The 14,811-nt window shown below is 42.5% G+C and overlaps 7 protein-coding genes across 7 annotated transcripts; 2 read left to right on the forward strand and 5 right to left on the reverse strand.

Annotated features, from left to right (window-relative positions):
- Window positions 1-602: 602 nt before the first annotated feature.
- Window positions 603-2,498, reverse strand: I206_101934 (uncharacterized protein; the record flags this gene model as incomplete). Its single annotated transcript, XM_019158670.2, has 6 exons — window positions 603-677; window positions 744-1,604; window positions 1,677-1,800; window positions 1,852-1,921; window positions 1,989-2,125; window positions 2,287-2,498. 6 exons carry the CDS (start codon window positions 2,496-2,498, stop codon window positions 603-605), a joined length of 1,479 nt encoding a protein of 492 aa, XP_019008416.2.
- Window positions 2,499-2,977: 479 nt separating this feature from the next.
- I206_101935 (uncharacterized protein) lies at window positions 2,978-5,017 on the forward strand (the record flags this gene model as incomplete). Its single annotated transcript, XM_070202477.1, has 10 exons — window positions 2,978-3,028; window positions 3,088-3,150; window positions 3,227-3,427; window positions 3,523-3,712; window positions 3,803-4,155; window positions 4,212-4,231; window positions 4,289-4,410; window positions 4,468-4,598; window positions 4,666-4,794; window positions 4,877-5,017. 10 exons carry the CDS (start codon window positions 2,978-2,980, stop codon window positions 5,015-5,017), a joined length of 1,401 nt encoding a protein of 466 aa, XP_070058578.1.
- Window positions 5,018-5,360: 343 nt separating this feature from the next.
- I206_101936 (uncharacterized protein) lies at window positions 5,361-5,757 on the forward strand (the record flags this gene model as incomplete). Its single annotated transcript, XM_070202478.1, has 2 exons — window positions 5,361-5,531; window positions 5,695-5,757. The coding sequence occupies 2 exons, from the start codon at window positions 5,361-5,363 to the stop codon at window positions 5,755-5,757; spliced, it is 234 nt and encodes a 77-aa protein (XP_070058579.1).
- A 1,024-nt stretch (window positions 5,758-6,781) lies between these two features.
- Window positions 6,782-7,015, reverse strand: I206_101937 (uncharacterized protein; the record flags this gene model as incomplete). The annotated part of the gene is made up of 1 exon (XM_019158667.1): window positions 6,782-7,015. One exon carries the CDS (start codon window positions 7,013-7,015, stop codon window positions 6,782-6,784), a length of 234 nt encoding a protein of 77 aa, XP_019008413.1.
- Window positions 7,016-7,906: 891 nt separating this feature from the next.
- Window positions 7,907-8,510, reverse strand: I206_101938 (uncharacterized protein; the record flags this gene model as incomplete). Its single annotated transcript, XM_019158666.1, has 2 exons — window positions 7,907-8,249; window positions 8,308-8,510. 2 exons carry the CDS (start codon window positions 8,508-8,510, stop codon window positions 7,907-7,909), a joined length of 546 nt encoding a protein of 181 aa, XP_019008412.1.
- Window positions 8,511-10,363: 1,853 nt separating this feature from the next.
- Window positions 10,364-10,765, reverse strand: I206_101939 (uncharacterized protein; the record flags this gene model as incomplete). Its single annotated transcript, XM_019158665.1, has 1 exon — window positions 10,364-10,765. The coding sequence occupies one exon, from the start codon at window positions 10,763-10,765 to the stop codon at window positions 10,364-10,366; it is 402 nt and encodes a 133-aa protein (XP_019008411.1).
- Window positions 10,766-12,058: 1,293 nt separating this feature from the next.
- On the reverse strand, window positions 12,059-13,804 carry I206_101940 (uncharacterized protein; the record flags this gene model as incomplete). The annotated part of the gene is made up of 10 exons (XM_019158664.1): window positions 12,059-12,284; window positions 12,350-12,421; window positions 12,502-12,573; window positions 12,633-12,739; window positions 12,798-12,849; window positions 12,915-13,154; window positions 13,219-13,268; window positions 13,333-13,412; window positions 13,484-13,563; window positions 13,620-13,804. 10 exons carry the CDS (start codon window positions 13,802-13,804, stop codon window positions 12,059-12,061), a joined length of 1,164 nt encoding a protein of 387 aa, XP_019008410.1.
- Between the last annotated feature and the right edge of the window lie 1,007 nt (window positions 13,805-14,811).

Consider the following 14,811-nt stretch of genomic DNA (forward strand, 5'->3'; position numbering starts at 1 on the left):
GTCTAATCACCTTACAGGTGAATGGTTGAATGGATTGTTGCAGGTGCGCAGTGTCTTTCTTTTTCTAACTCAGTTAAGGATTTCTTTACAGAGTTAGGATTCTTGAGTTTTCTTTGAGTTCTTTTATGCTTCTTCTCGACTTGACTATGTTGTTCAGCTATCGTCAATGGTATTCTACTTGAATTTCTAGTTGCATGACATAGTTGTTTCGGAACTATGCATGCTGCTCAACGTGAGAGTTGATATTCCTCCTCATCTCAAGTCAGCGCGTCACAACACGCGGTTTAAGGTACACTACTTTCTATACACCTTAAATGGGTAAGTCATTTAATCAATCATTCCACCATGATAGCATATACTTTATCAAAGTGCAATGCATGAAGGGTAGTCACATCAAACCGACAATAATATTGCGGCTAAGATAGACTTATAGCCAAAAAAAATGTAAAAAAGCTATTACCTTGCAGAGCCAATGCTAATCCTCCTCCATGCTTTCATTCCCTTCATCCCAAACGGCCGATCTCTTTCTCTTAATGCTCTTCGTGCGATGTAAGCATAATTCCCCTCATTCATCACGACACCGAAGCTCGAGTATTTTTCCTCTAACCTCCTTGAGCAACACGACTCATCCTGTCCAGGTAGCTTTCCCAAATCTCATTCACGAAGCTCTCGTCCGACTATACCGACAGGCGTTCCTCTCAATCAGCGAAATTCTGAACGACAAGACTAGCAGAATGACCTACTAATATCAAGTCTGTCACTCTCCTCTTGAATTCATTCTTTCTCTCCTCAGGTCCCATTGCATGTCCAATGATTTTCACACCTTGATCTTCTTTTCTTTGTATTCCATCTACTATCGCTTCAGCCATAATGCCTCTTGATTCTGAATTACTCTTATATCCATTCGAAGGACTATTCGTTCCTGGAGTGTGGAATGATACAGCCGGCGACGTACTCATTGATCTGATCGCGGCATTTGTAGGGATAGGTGAAGGCATATTTGCTGTTTGTGCAAAAGATGCGTTGCCTATTTTATGATATCTCTGTTGATGATCTTGCTGTACATTGAATTGGCCCTCAGGTGGCGGGCTGACATATTGTTGGTGTGGAGGAGGTGTAGCAAGGTGATGGATATTATGTGAGCCTTGAGTAGGAGGTGGATACGGTTGATAATGTTGCGGGGGGAATTGATGAATTGCTTGTTGATGTATCTCCGGAACGGGCGGATCAGGTGCTGTGGGCATACTAAAGGGTGAGGGTTGGCCTTTCTCTACAGGATGCGATACTTGTTGTTGCTGCTGCTGCTGTCGCTGCTGAGGAGGAGGTATTGGCGGAGGAGCCAAACCCAATATACTCATCAGTAGATCATCAGCAGTTTGACCGGGCGGAGATGCTAATCGAGGGGGCGGAGGAGGCGGAGATGTAGGTAATCGAGTTTGAGTAGCGGAATCAGAAGATGCTGGATCAGGTGCGGGAGCCGAAGGATTTTGGACAGTATCAGCTGTGAGAATGGGTTGATTCGTCGTTGAAGTAGTTATTGACGTATTCTGCGTAGGTGGGGTAGGAACCGCTGGCTGGACAGGAGGAGACTGTACAGGCGGGGACTAGACGATGTCCCATGAGACGATGTCAGTGACTTAGGTCTTATTTCGATAAGCTTAGAAGGAATAACACACTTTCATTAACCCTGCGAATAATCTCGATAAGCCGTCTTCCGATTGTACTGGCAGTACAGCCGATACAGCCGGCGAAGAGATAACATTCGGTATATCAGGGCGTTTGGAAGGTTCACCACATATCCTAAGACGTAAAGGTGAATTACTTGCTCTTGTAATTATCCTAACAACCTACCTCAGAATTGATTGCCTGAATCGCTCAACTGCTTCTGGTCCTTCAGAAAACCATACTCCTATACGCTGTTCTGGAGATCGAAACATATTCAGTCGGCCTCTCCATTGAACGGAAAGGAATCAGAATTGCCAACTCACTGTCTCCCCTTCGAGCTACTTGTAACATTCCTTGATCTATGACCGTTAATTTCATCTCTCCAGGTATCAAAGGTATAGCTGGATTCTTCAAACCTTGTCGGTTTAACATATACAAAGACCATTCTGGGGATTTATCCCTGAGGTACAAGAGCATGTCAGCAACAGCATTTATAGAGGAAGGACTGAATACATATTAATTTGGTTCAAGGAAGGCCATCGATGAATTTCAGATTATGTATGCCAGATAATAATTATAGGCGCGATGAATGATTAGAAAGCAAGGTAAAGAAAGACTTACCTATGTACAACGAATAACGGACCTTCTTGCTTTTGTTTCTCCCATTTCCCTTGTCCACTTCCACCAGCTTCATCATAATTGTAAATTACCGAATAAACACTTGTATCTGATATCTCGCTTACATGCGGATCAGCCCTTTTCACTGATCTGAAATTTGTTGAATTTCGATATTCTAGTAAAGCTCGTTCTTCATCGTTCAATTGACCTGACATGTTGACAAAGGTTTACTCTCTATCCTGACTTGTTGATTGCAGCTTGAAGTAATCTCGCCTCGTGGTCCTCGTTAATGTCCCTCGTTCAATTTCGTTATGTTGTTGACTGTACGTTATCTTGTGCGCTTCAGCCCTCGGAGTCCGAGCTTTTGTATTCGAGTATTGTTTAAAGAGTGATGATCTCTCAGCAAAGCTATAGAGTATTGGCTGCCATAATCAGATTGACCCAGAAGGAACAAAGGCAAACATCAATACTAACTCATAGTGATCGTATAAACGTGTCAATCACGTGATCCCGTATACCGGTAATCAACAAGCCGAGAAACCCGGAGAAGTTGAAGGTCTTCTGGTCCAACGTGATACTACTTAAACAGACTATATATCCCATATATACTTGATCCTCTGACCAAAATTCAATAATTACTACAAGCTATCGCAATCTGACAGATCATTATAGCATATAGGTTGTAGCATCAAAAATGTCAGATAGTCCAGTATTGAAGTATATTTCGGCCGGCGCTTGGTCATTGGTACGTCCTCTTTCTCTGATCGTTAATTTCGCCCAGTACTGAGATAGTCGGACCTAAAGGTTGAACCGCTCATATCGCAACGTGCTAAGACCCTCTTGAGCACTTTGATCGAATTCATGGAAGTGAGTCTGATCATCAATTTCAACTATGTCAGTACTGGTTAATCAAAGCTAAAAATACATATTTCAAATCAAATAGAATGATGTTTTACCTTCTGAAAAACTATTTCATGCTCAAATACCTACTGATTCACCTGAAGCAAGATGGGCATCTGTACCTCCCATTCTTGAAGAATTGAAGGATAAAGCGAAACAAAAAGGTTTATGGAATTTATGGTTGAGTGGAGGTGATTTTCAAGGAATGGCAGGTGGACAAGGTGGTGGATTGAGTAATCTAGAGGTAAATCTCATTGATCGATCTGATCCTTGCTGTCCAGTAATGTGCGAGAGTCGCAGACAAGTCTTCATGCTAACTCTGTTCTCTTTGTTCAATAGTACGCTGTCATGGCTGAAACAATGGGACATTCGGCTATACTCGCTCCTCAAGCTACCAATTGCTCCGCACCTGACACAGGTAATATGGAAGTTTTAGCTCGATACGGTACATCTAAGCAAAAGGATAAATACCTCGTACCACTTCTGAAAGGGGAAATTCGAAGTAGTTTTGCAATGACAGAGTACGGAGGTGAGTCGAGTCTACACGATTTTTCAACGCCATAATTCAGTAAGAATTATCACGCGGGGAGCAGGCTGATATATATCATACTGGTTGTAGTGGCTTCGTCAGACGCAACAAATATACGTAACACGACTGCCCTTCCTAGTTCAAACTCAGGCAAATTAATAGTGAAAGGTCATAAATGGTGGATTACCGGAGCTGGTGATCCTAGAAATGCCATTCATATTGTATTAGCAATGACAGATCCTCAAAATCCATCACCTCATAAAAGGCATTCTTTGGTTCTTGTTGAACCTCGATTACAAGGTGTAAAAGTCGTCCGACCATTGACAGTTTTCGGTTACGATGATGCTCCTGAAGGCCATTGTGAAGTCGTCTACGATGGAGTAGAGATAGATGTTGAAAGTGGGGTAGTCGGTGGTCGAGCGGGACTGGGAAAGGGATTCGAAGTGAGTGTAAGAAATCTATATCATACAAGGTGCAGGTGCTGACAAACCGCTCATAGATCATTCAAGCCAGATTAGGGTAAGTTGCTCTTCAATCATTGTTCACGGTTCCAGCGTACGTTAACAATGTCTATAGCCCTGGACGTCTACACCACTGTATGCGTACCATCGGTATAGCTTCACGAGCACTTGATATTCTGCTGCAGCGAGTATCTGATCCGAATAGGAAGACTTTTGGAAAATACTTGAGGGAGCATGGTAAGTAATCAATACCCCAGTGGAATAACTGTTGAGCTGATAAGTAATCCAACGTAGGTACCGTGATCGCGGATATAGCTCATTCCAGAGCAGAGATCGATTCAGCCCGATTATTGGTCTTAGCAGCTGCAAGAAGAATTGATATAGCGGGTGCAAAAGGTGCAATGCAAGACATCGGTATTGCCAAAGTAGGTTCAATTTTTGCGATGAATGACCATTTGACAGAGAAATATTGATGTCGTGCGTGGAAATTAGTTTACAGTTCCAAGTATGGCATTGAAAGTAATTGATCGAGCTATGCAAGTTCATGGTGCGGAAGGAATTTCACAAGATACTCCATTGGCTTATTATTATGCTAGTTTAAGAACATTAAGGTACGCTGATGTAAGTTTAGCGATTGTATCTTTCACATGACGTACGAACCAGAGAGGAAGGGTTTTCGAGCTGACGAGATATTCATTATTAGGGTCCGGACGAAGTTCATATCCAGCAAATTGGTAAAAATGAATTAAAACGCGTTGAAAAGCTTAATCAGAAATCTGCTAAAATCAATAAGGAAAGTGATAAATTATTGCGAGAAAATGGGAAGGTCAAGGCGAAGTTGTAAATAAGGGAATTTGTTTTTGTATTATTGCCCATTGAGGTTATTTGAAATGCCATCAGATGTATATAACGTATCTAAGAAACGGATCATCACGACTACTTGCGTTTCTCGATAAAGAAGGACGAACTAACGATCCGTTTTTCCTTTCTTCTTTTATTATCTTTCTCTGACTAGTTCTTTTCATTCACACTTTCCAGAAATCGCATGCTATATAATAACCAATTTCACATATTCTTGATCTCCCAAACACAAAAGCACTGTTGTCAGTCCATTTTTATCTCGAACACTAAAGAATGAGCTGACGAGATATACATATTTCTCCAGGGATATCCAAAACTTAAACGACATGCCAGCTATTAGAAATAAACAACCTCACTCACTTGTCGAACCTAATGATCGACCACAATCACCTACAAAAGGATGGACTAAAGATCAGAAAAGACAATTATTTTATCACGTCATAAAGAATGGTGAAAAAGATTGGAAAATTGCTGTAGAAGGTAAAACGGGACATCAAGTGAGTATTCAATGTCACATTTGTAATACATCGCCTCCAAGTTTAAAGAGCTGGAAGACAGTATGAAGTTTATCAAGGCTGATCACATCTTACTTGATTTAGTGTCTTGAACAATGGAAGCGAGTCTACAGTTTTCAGTATATAAATGAACTTTTTCGTATAGCTGACGAGAAACTTTAGAAAAACGCTTTTACCTCAAATTGAACGATCTTGCGGGTTTTTCTAGCGACTCAAGGTTCTAATGAAATATCACGATATTAATTGGATATGCATATAATATATATGAACAATGTGGTTGACTACGAGCAGTACGAAATATCATGGACAATGTGGTCTTTCTACGGGAAAATCGGACGATACGTATTTATACCTTTTTGTCTGTTTTGCCACTCAAAGATACCAAATAGTGCGTACAGTGTTGAAAACCATATTTTTGATATTTCGATTCATCAAGAACATAACTCGACTAGATGAGCTCGCTACGCAATACTTCAACAAGACCTGCACGGATCTTACAGAAGGCCTTATCAGATTCTTGGAGTGGTCATCGGTTCTGATTCATGTGATAATTAGCACGCTCGTTTCAATTGCTATGGCGTCACGAGCCTAGAACACAATAAGAACAAAGGATTTGTAGAATGTCGCCTTCCTGTTGATGATAACATCGAAAGCAAAGAAGACTCGGCATAATAGCAAGATGATTAAACCAAATTATCACTTTGAAAGTTTGATCTAAATGGAAGACAAGGACAGGAGTTGCAAATTACTTTTTCCTTTCGATGAGTAGGGTGGAGATGAAGACAAATTGATATGAAAGCAGTAGATGTGTGATTAGCAAAATGACGCTATCAGAGTGAATTGCCTACTTCAAGATCAGTGTCACGATTTTGGCAAATACCACTTCTCTCTCGCCTTCTAAAGCAAGTAATAATCGAACCCACAACAACATTGAGAGATGACCACCACTTTTTATCAAATACAAATCAATTTGGGAAGTCGAGCTTTTAGCCCATGGTCGTTTCCAATTGTACGTGGAGAATCTTTTCAAGATCTAACATCCCCAAATTTGCATATCATACGGAAAACACTGCCAAACTTGTATATCATCTCACTTTCCTCATCTCATCCACAGATGGAAAAACATCTCGTATACCTATACCATAACTAAACTTATATATCCGATGTTTACGCTTGGAACATGAAACCCAGATCTACCTGTCATAACTTCTAAATCCCACAAGGACGCCAGTTCAATTTCCTGACGCGTCAGATCTTGTGGATCCGTCTGGAGTGCTTGTATCACTTGGAGGGGCACCCGTAGGTCTATAGGCTTGAGGTGGCCCGCCGGGGCAAGAAGATTCGTATACACGGTATACAGGATCAATTCCTGTTCGTGTAGCTTCGTCGTATGAAGGTGGTGGGCTGTCGGGTCGGTCGTTCGCAGAATTTTCACCTGAAGTGTCAGTGGCTCGTTGATCAGACATGTTGTGATGTTATCGATTGTGAAGTAGAGTTGGAGTAGTACTTATTGTTTCGTGATAAACAAGTATATATACCTTTTCCTTCATTTGCTTATCTCAGTAATATAGCTCTCAGATAAAGGCAGTAAGGGCCGATAAAAGGTAATCGAGTCGATCCCCTTTGTCGTCCGATTATTTGCATCAACGCCGACCAAATCGGACAGAAGGCTAATTGAGACGATAAGCCAAATCAAGACTCTTGAGCGCAGTCTATATTGATTCGACTCGATCTACAACGATGGAAGGCCAACAGGAGTAAGGATTTGCCACATACTCGCCTTCCTGTTGTTGACCACAAAGGTGAGTCATTCGTTGTTGATAATGAAAGCAAAAGGAGAGGTACAGCAGCCCGGAGCTTGTCCGTACGAAGTCACTATCCCACGAATCGCCGTGGTGATTGCGGCAGAGTCGATCCCCGAGAAAGAAAACCGCTGTGGTATTGCTACAAGCAAACTGTTAGGATCTCATCGCCACTTGAATCAACTTTCCGTGTACAGTTGTAGATATCTTTGGAGGAGAGGTACGAAAGGAGCTGACCAAGTATCGGAATGGATACGCTGAGAACGTGCTCTGTCACTAATGGCTAGACCCTCTGCGGGAACGTTGGGTGGCTCCGTGCGCGTACTCGAGGTAATGCATTATACGTACGATCTCTCATTTTTGCTGTCAGCAGAACACCGCATACTGTATATACATACAAAAGTCCATCCAGTCAATATCTGCTATAGCTCATAAAGATAAAGGGAACGAGTCCGCGACTAGATCGCGTTCTATACTATTTGTGGTTTTGGTATGACACGATCCCTCATAAAGCAAAACATACCTGGTCTTCTGCTTTTGATATACCCGTCCAACTCAAAGTCGGGGGGATCCTTGTCGAGTCAATCGAGAGGAGCTGCCTTGAGCAGGAGGTGCTCTTCTTGTTGTGGAAGCTCTGGATTGAAGGTAGGCTTCATGGTCCATTCTTAAACGATCATCATAAATAGAATAAACCTGTTCATCGAGGGACCCATAGTGTCCATCAGCCTCAGGAGCAGAACGAGTACTCTGATCAGACGAGGCTGTACTTGAACTCCCGCTTCCCTCAAAATTCATTGCTCCATGACTCGGAGCTTCAGGCGAACCATTACTTCTTTGTGGTGAAGCTCGTGAAGCATAAGAAGGAGGCCTTGATCCTTCTGTTCTTTCTTGCGTTACTCTCAGATCGTGAAAATGATCAGAATAACGTGGATGAGGTGTTCTAGTAGGGAGAATACTCCCCCAAATGGCTATGTCTTCTATTAGGGGGATCAAGACTGTTTCGATTATCGGCAGTAGCGGAGTTGTTCGTAGCGGAGTTGCTCATAAACTCTTCGTACGTAAATGGGGGTGATCTATCTCCTCCTCTTTGTGATGAAGTGTCATCGCTTGAAAAGCTGAAAGCGCTTGCTGTAGAATCTGGTTTATTCTGGGATGACATGTTGTATTTGTTATGAATATTGAATTTATCTTGAGAAGAGCCCAAATTATGAGATTATGAGATGTGGGATATGTCTAATTGTGTTGCGAAGGAATTGCTTGACTTTTCAGTGATGATGTTGATGTGGATCGAAGTCCTTATATAGCTTATTGTCCTCGGTTACGCTCTACCGCATAAAACCGAGGTAGCGGGATAATATATCCCAGACGAAAGGAATGTAAGATAACGAGCTTGGCAATCTGTGATCGAATTACACAAAAAATGATATGAAATGCTTCGATAATCTGACTCAACTCCTCCTGAGTGACGAGTCGCAGATCGATGGTGTACTCAAAGTACTCGATCTCCTTTGTGGGATAAACGACTCGCCAACAATTATACTCCATCTCACCATGGCGGACATGAATGATGTCTTGATGCGCAAAAGGAGGTACAGTATCCTCGTTGCTGGGATTGAGAGTCAATGCCTCATCGACCGCACAAGTGAGTGAGTTTTGCAAAAGAGCTTCAATTGCAATTGCATTTAGAAGCTAATCGGGGAACACAGTCGAAAAAAGGGATTTATTACAAATTGAATTCGTTTCATACTCGATCAGTCTCCGCTAGAAAGCCATGATATCTGATTGAGCAACATACAGCGCTGTGAGTCCTTCTGTGACCGACCTTAGCAGGTCTTAATTCGCAGTATTAATGCACGTCTCGAGAAGATAGTTGTTATCCAATGCAAATCAGACTACGTACAGGACTGCCTGTGGGTCACGAGCTACTGTGACAATTGGTCAAGAGGATCTCCCATTTGTCCCAGAGCAGGACAGGAATTCGCTAATGAGTGTTGCTAAGTTAACTTCAAGATAACCTCACGGAATGTACATTTTAGGCATGTCAAATGGGAAAGCGAACGGTATTGTCTATATATGCAAGTGCGAGTCTAGGGTTGGTAAATAAACTCCACTTTAACTATCAATTTCTGGCATCGTGCGAGTGTATTGTGACGAATTACAGAGAGGAACAGTATGACATGAACTCAAGATAGCCAATTCAGTATTTGCTGAATAATTTGTATACAGATTAACAACTTCTTTTCCTTTCGCATCCAGCGCACTTTTGTTATTCTATAAGTAACAATATCGACAATAAATTACTAGCATGGATGAAAATAGCACAAAGCATCCCATGGCGTAAACCCTTTGTTACTGCCCGGACAGACGCTCGTTGTCTAACTGTCCTTAGAGTCCATAGGGCCAAATCGTAATCGGCAGAAATCTCGTAATTTCCTGATATCTTCGGCCCCTATTGTATGGGAAGTACAAGCTGGGGCTCGACTGTCTTTGTGCTGTGGTACTGCGGTAGATCCACTAGTATCTTTAGTGTCGTCAGGAGGTTTGTGGACACTGAATTTAGGCGGCAAAGTAAATGTTGTGTCAGGGTCATAACGGAATATCAAATAATATGTTGATGGATTCTTGAGAGTCTAATATTCGCACTCAGCGAATTACCTGCCGCGCACTCACTTCACCGCCAACAGTGGTGTATAGTCACCATAGGATGCATGCATGCATATCATATTCGTATGAGAACCTCATGCAACCCATGTGTATGCATGCAGCTCTCTTATAAAGACACATTTCATGCATGGAGGACTCAAAGAGCAAAGCGCTTTCTGCTCAAGACCATGGGTCTGCCATGTGGTCAGCATAGAAGGAGGCAAATTATTCTTGGGTCTTTTTACTAGATTTTAGCTTCTACCGGCCTTGCATCTTCTTCAAAGCTGTAGCAACTTGGACCAAGACATGCATGCAAGTCACCAGCTTTGATCACGGGAGTTTTGCATGCATAGGTGACTTGTCGAGGATCTAATAACCATTACCGGCAATCTCAGGTTGAGTGCGCGACCGAATTCGCTGAGTGCGATTATTACACTCTGGATTCTTGCAACGCCAAGATTCCATGACCGTTTCTTCTAGGAGCACTTGATGATCGAACACCAGTGTCCACTCTTCAGCAGTATAACGTTCTTTGTGTTCTGGATCCTTGTAATATCTGGTGACAGTAAGCTTGGTCTTTTCGATTTCATCACAAGCGGTTCTTGCATCACCCCCATAACGACCCAACCATCTTGTAAGCCATCCGTCCTCCCTATTTTGCGAGTGGAACAGAGCACGAGTCAGATTAGCAACATCAATGCTGTCTTCACGGCTTTTAAGATATTCTTCTAGTAAACTCTCGGCCTCACAATCGCTGTCTTCAGATGACATCTTTGTAAAACGTTGTTGGGGCTAAGAGCAATGTGAATTTGAACTGTAATGGGACTAGGAAGTGGCGAAAGAAGTTATTTTATAACTGAGAATGGTATGTACATCATGACTTTGGTTTATATATGTCTAACTTCTGCTATTCTAGCGAGATTTCACAGAGACTTCGCTACAGAGAAAAGATTTCCGGAAGGCAAGTTTCAGCGCGACAAAGGTGCTAGAACAAAGGGTGGACTATTGGGGCTAGAATCAACACTATATCTCAAGTATTGGCCGTAGCGAAGCGGCTCATTGGCTCTGAATATTCAGAAGTGGTCGAACCCTGAACCCCTCCACGAAACGAGGGATCTTCACCTGAAGAGCTGTAAACGCTGGCTGTAAAATTTGGTTCAATTTGGGAAGACCTGTTTTGTTTTAGGTGAAATTGAAGTTGTCATGTGGAATTTGCTGAAAGTATTATTTGTTCGATATAGTTGAAAGGACTTTGGCCTGAAGAGGCAACTTGGCTTTTCAATGAAGAATGTAAGCAGACCAGGACTTACATTCACCTCTCGTTCGTCCAGGACCGAGAAAGTGGGATCACGCAACCCAATGAAGTCATTTTGGGATGACGAGCTTGGTATTGTGGCGATCCAAAATCACTAAATCAGACAATTGTATATTGTAACAAGCTCTTCTATGTAGCTGAATAGTATCGTACCAATGGTTCTCGACCTCTCCTGTAGGAGATAATCCTTATGATCGCGCTCCGATTTACTACGGCGAACAGTCAATGTATCTTGCTGCGCCTGCCCAGGAGGTTTGGTTTTCAACTTCGATTGCGACAATTGTATTCGGTTGCCTCGACAACTCAAGTCAGTGGAATTCACAACGGAAGTTCGATGACAATCGAAAAGCGAATGAGAGCAGATATGGACGAAATCTGTTTTGTTACCAGTTGAATTCGTGTCATTCTCGCTCAATCTTCTCTCGAATGCCATGGAAACGAGATTGTGCGAAATATGATTTAGTTTTCGACCGACCCTACAGGTAGATCTTAGATCGGAATGATGATGGACGTCTGATTATATAGATGTTGGTCATCACGTCGCTATCTAAATCAAAATTCCATCAGGCCTATATACGCGACGGCGATCTGCGATGCATCCGTCTTGAAACGGAATGCATAAAGAGCTGTGTCAAAAACACGGTTCATGCAAAGTACGTAATTTACTCCAGAGACATTATTCACACGATAAGATATGGCGCAAGCTTATTCGGGCGACTGATTATACTAAACGAACCATCTAAAAAATTTCAATAGTCATATCCCGTGACTAATCTAGATTTAGAACCCCTGGTTCTATGAGTTGTCTCTCGAGCCTCTGAGCTACTCGTGAGGGTAGCTTGTGCAGCTTCAACTGGTTGAGACGTTAACTCTGCAAGTTGGATAGTAGTTGTAGGCTCGGTGAGAGCTATCATTTCGGACTTTGCTGTTACAGGACTAACGTCTTCTCCCGAAGGCGCGGTGTATTCACCAGATCTGAGAAATCGTCCTCAACTCAGACGTAGTCCACTTCCTTTAGACCTTCAAAGGCCATGACTCACGTTACAGGGGATCCAAAATTTAGACCGTTGGTGGTATCAACTTTCATGGCGAATGTTGATCTGTCGTCTCCACTGCGAGAATTCAATCACGGTCAGGTCGAATTGCGATAATGCTTGGAACTGTACCATATATCCAACAGCAACAAGCTCACCATTGCCCTTCAGGATGCCAAGTGGCGTGATAGACGTTCCATAATTCCGTACCATCGGGCGAGATGAACATACTGCATAAGGGGTTAGCTGGATTAAGAAGCGGGACGAAAGATTTCGTGATTATAAATACCCGTTATGACCTGGACCATACTCTCCATTACCAGAGTGGAAGACCGGTCCATCTGTCTTTTTCGTCCAGCTAGCTGCATCCATAGGATCATCACCAGTCAAGTGGATCTGATAGATAGCATAAGGTGATATTTCTTCTCAAGAGGGATTAAATGTATAAACTCACAAGGCCAAGACTATAGTCGGGAGTCGAACAAAAACTTGCAGAATATGTAATACTGTACATTGACGCTGAGTCAATAAACCGAGAGCACTACGCATAACCCAAACCGAGAAAGCTTACTAAGTCTGCCCAGCCCAATAAAGAGGTTGTGGTCCTTCATTGGTATTTCCACCCGACTGTTCCCAAGCTTCCTCCGGTCTACTGATCACTGTTACCTGACTTTGGTCGATCGCAGTGGGAGAGGTAAGTGGTGAAATACAGATAGAAGAGCCACCTATGGTGTTGTTCGAAACATCACTTGAATGACACGAGAAAACAAGGTAATTCTTTCCATTGACCATAAGTACTGTGTTATCCAGACTGAAAGAGAGATTCAGGGTAAGCAAGAGCGTCTTGTTATAGGGAGCTGATGACAAGAATTCACCTCCATCCTCTATCGTATAATCTGACTGGATTATTGTAGTCTCCGACCGGCTGTTTGATGGCAAAGTTTAGTCTCGAATTTATTTTCATCGCTACACCAGCGCTTAGTACTCACATCAGTGCCACCTGAAACTACCCAAACCGCATCAGCATGGGAGTAGTAGATATACCAATTTCCATCAACCTTGTGAATTTCTGCAAACATATCATGTCATTAGTCATTGACGGTCTAAACACTGTTAAAAAAAGGAACAAAGTAAACTCACCTCCGGCCCAGACAGTTGGTCTATCCTTCATATCCTGGTTTTGAAATACGAGCTTTTCGTTTGCGGTATCCCGAATCCCACTACAAGGCACAAGTTAGCCGCGACCTTCCCATTCATGACTCGCTTTGAGACATACTCTAAAGTAGAACTTTTGGTAACTCGCAGGCCATTTCCGCTAGTTTGCATGAATAAGTAGGATGAAGTATCGTGATCGTATACAATGAAAGGGTCTGGCCCACTAGCACGAAGAGGGTTGGTGAAAGTACTCGCACTTGCGAGACCGAGAAGAGCGAAGTTGAAAAGAGCAGTGAAGAGTAGCATGATGTGGGAAAAGTTGGATGAGTGAGCTGTAAGACGGATGATGTGAGGGGAAGAAGATGTGGAGGGTGATTATGAAAGCAAAATAATCAAAGAGTGTATAGAGTGAGATATAAATTTAGGCGAGTCTGGCCAGCTTCTGCCAACGATATGGAAGATCCTCACTAAAAATGAAAAGGAGGAGAATGCGACTTCGAAAACGTATGAGCTCAAAGATCCTTAGTTCATATTATATATATCTGATCCATGTAGCCGTTTTACCTGATACAAAAGAGATTGACACCTTTGAATCATGCTATGCAATCGGTTTTGTGCTTTTCTGCTTGACGACCAACTCTGCAGATTGTGTGTATATGTGTAATCCAGTTTAAGGAACTGATGACAAAGGTTCTTGACTTTATGGTTGAAAGGAGTAGAGCAGCATTTCAAACATTCCTTTGTGGCTTGTCATGTTGTAACAGGATTGATTACTCCGCATCTGTGCGTGTTTCATCAAAGGTCGATGAGGGTCTATGCGATGATGTGCTGTGTAAACGATAGGGTTAGATTGTTGTGTGTCTAGGGCTAGAGATCGGGCCGTCGATTGCGCGCTTTGGCATAATAAATGACCGGTTATGGTCTAGAGGTTTTGCTCATTCAAATTCACCCTGCTTCCGAATTCCAGCTATGACCATAAATACTTGGATGAGGCGATTAAGGTGAAACACCCAATCTAAAGCTTCGGATCAGAACTACATGTCGAGAAACCGGACCGGACTCGAGCTTCAAACATTGGGCTGTGCTTGCCACAGCTGAATGATGTGTGATCACCAAGTCAATAGACTATGATTTGATCTAGAAAATAAGCTGTGCTGGCCTCAGAACAAGGGCCATAGGGTCTATGCATAATCTCGATTACTATGTCATCATCCATAATGTTCGACTCGATAATCATACTCAGTACCTTGGTCAATCATCCTAAATCTACTAGAAGTCAAAACTTCGGATCCATTCAAGCCCATCTGCAAACT

This window comes from Kwoniella pini, chromosome 2 (assembly GCF_000512605.2).
Source record: "Kwoniella pini CBS 10737 chromosome 2, complete sequence".
NCBI lineage: Eukaryota > Fungi > Basidiomycota > Tremellomycetes > Tremellales > Cryptococcaceae > Kwoniella > Kwoniella pini.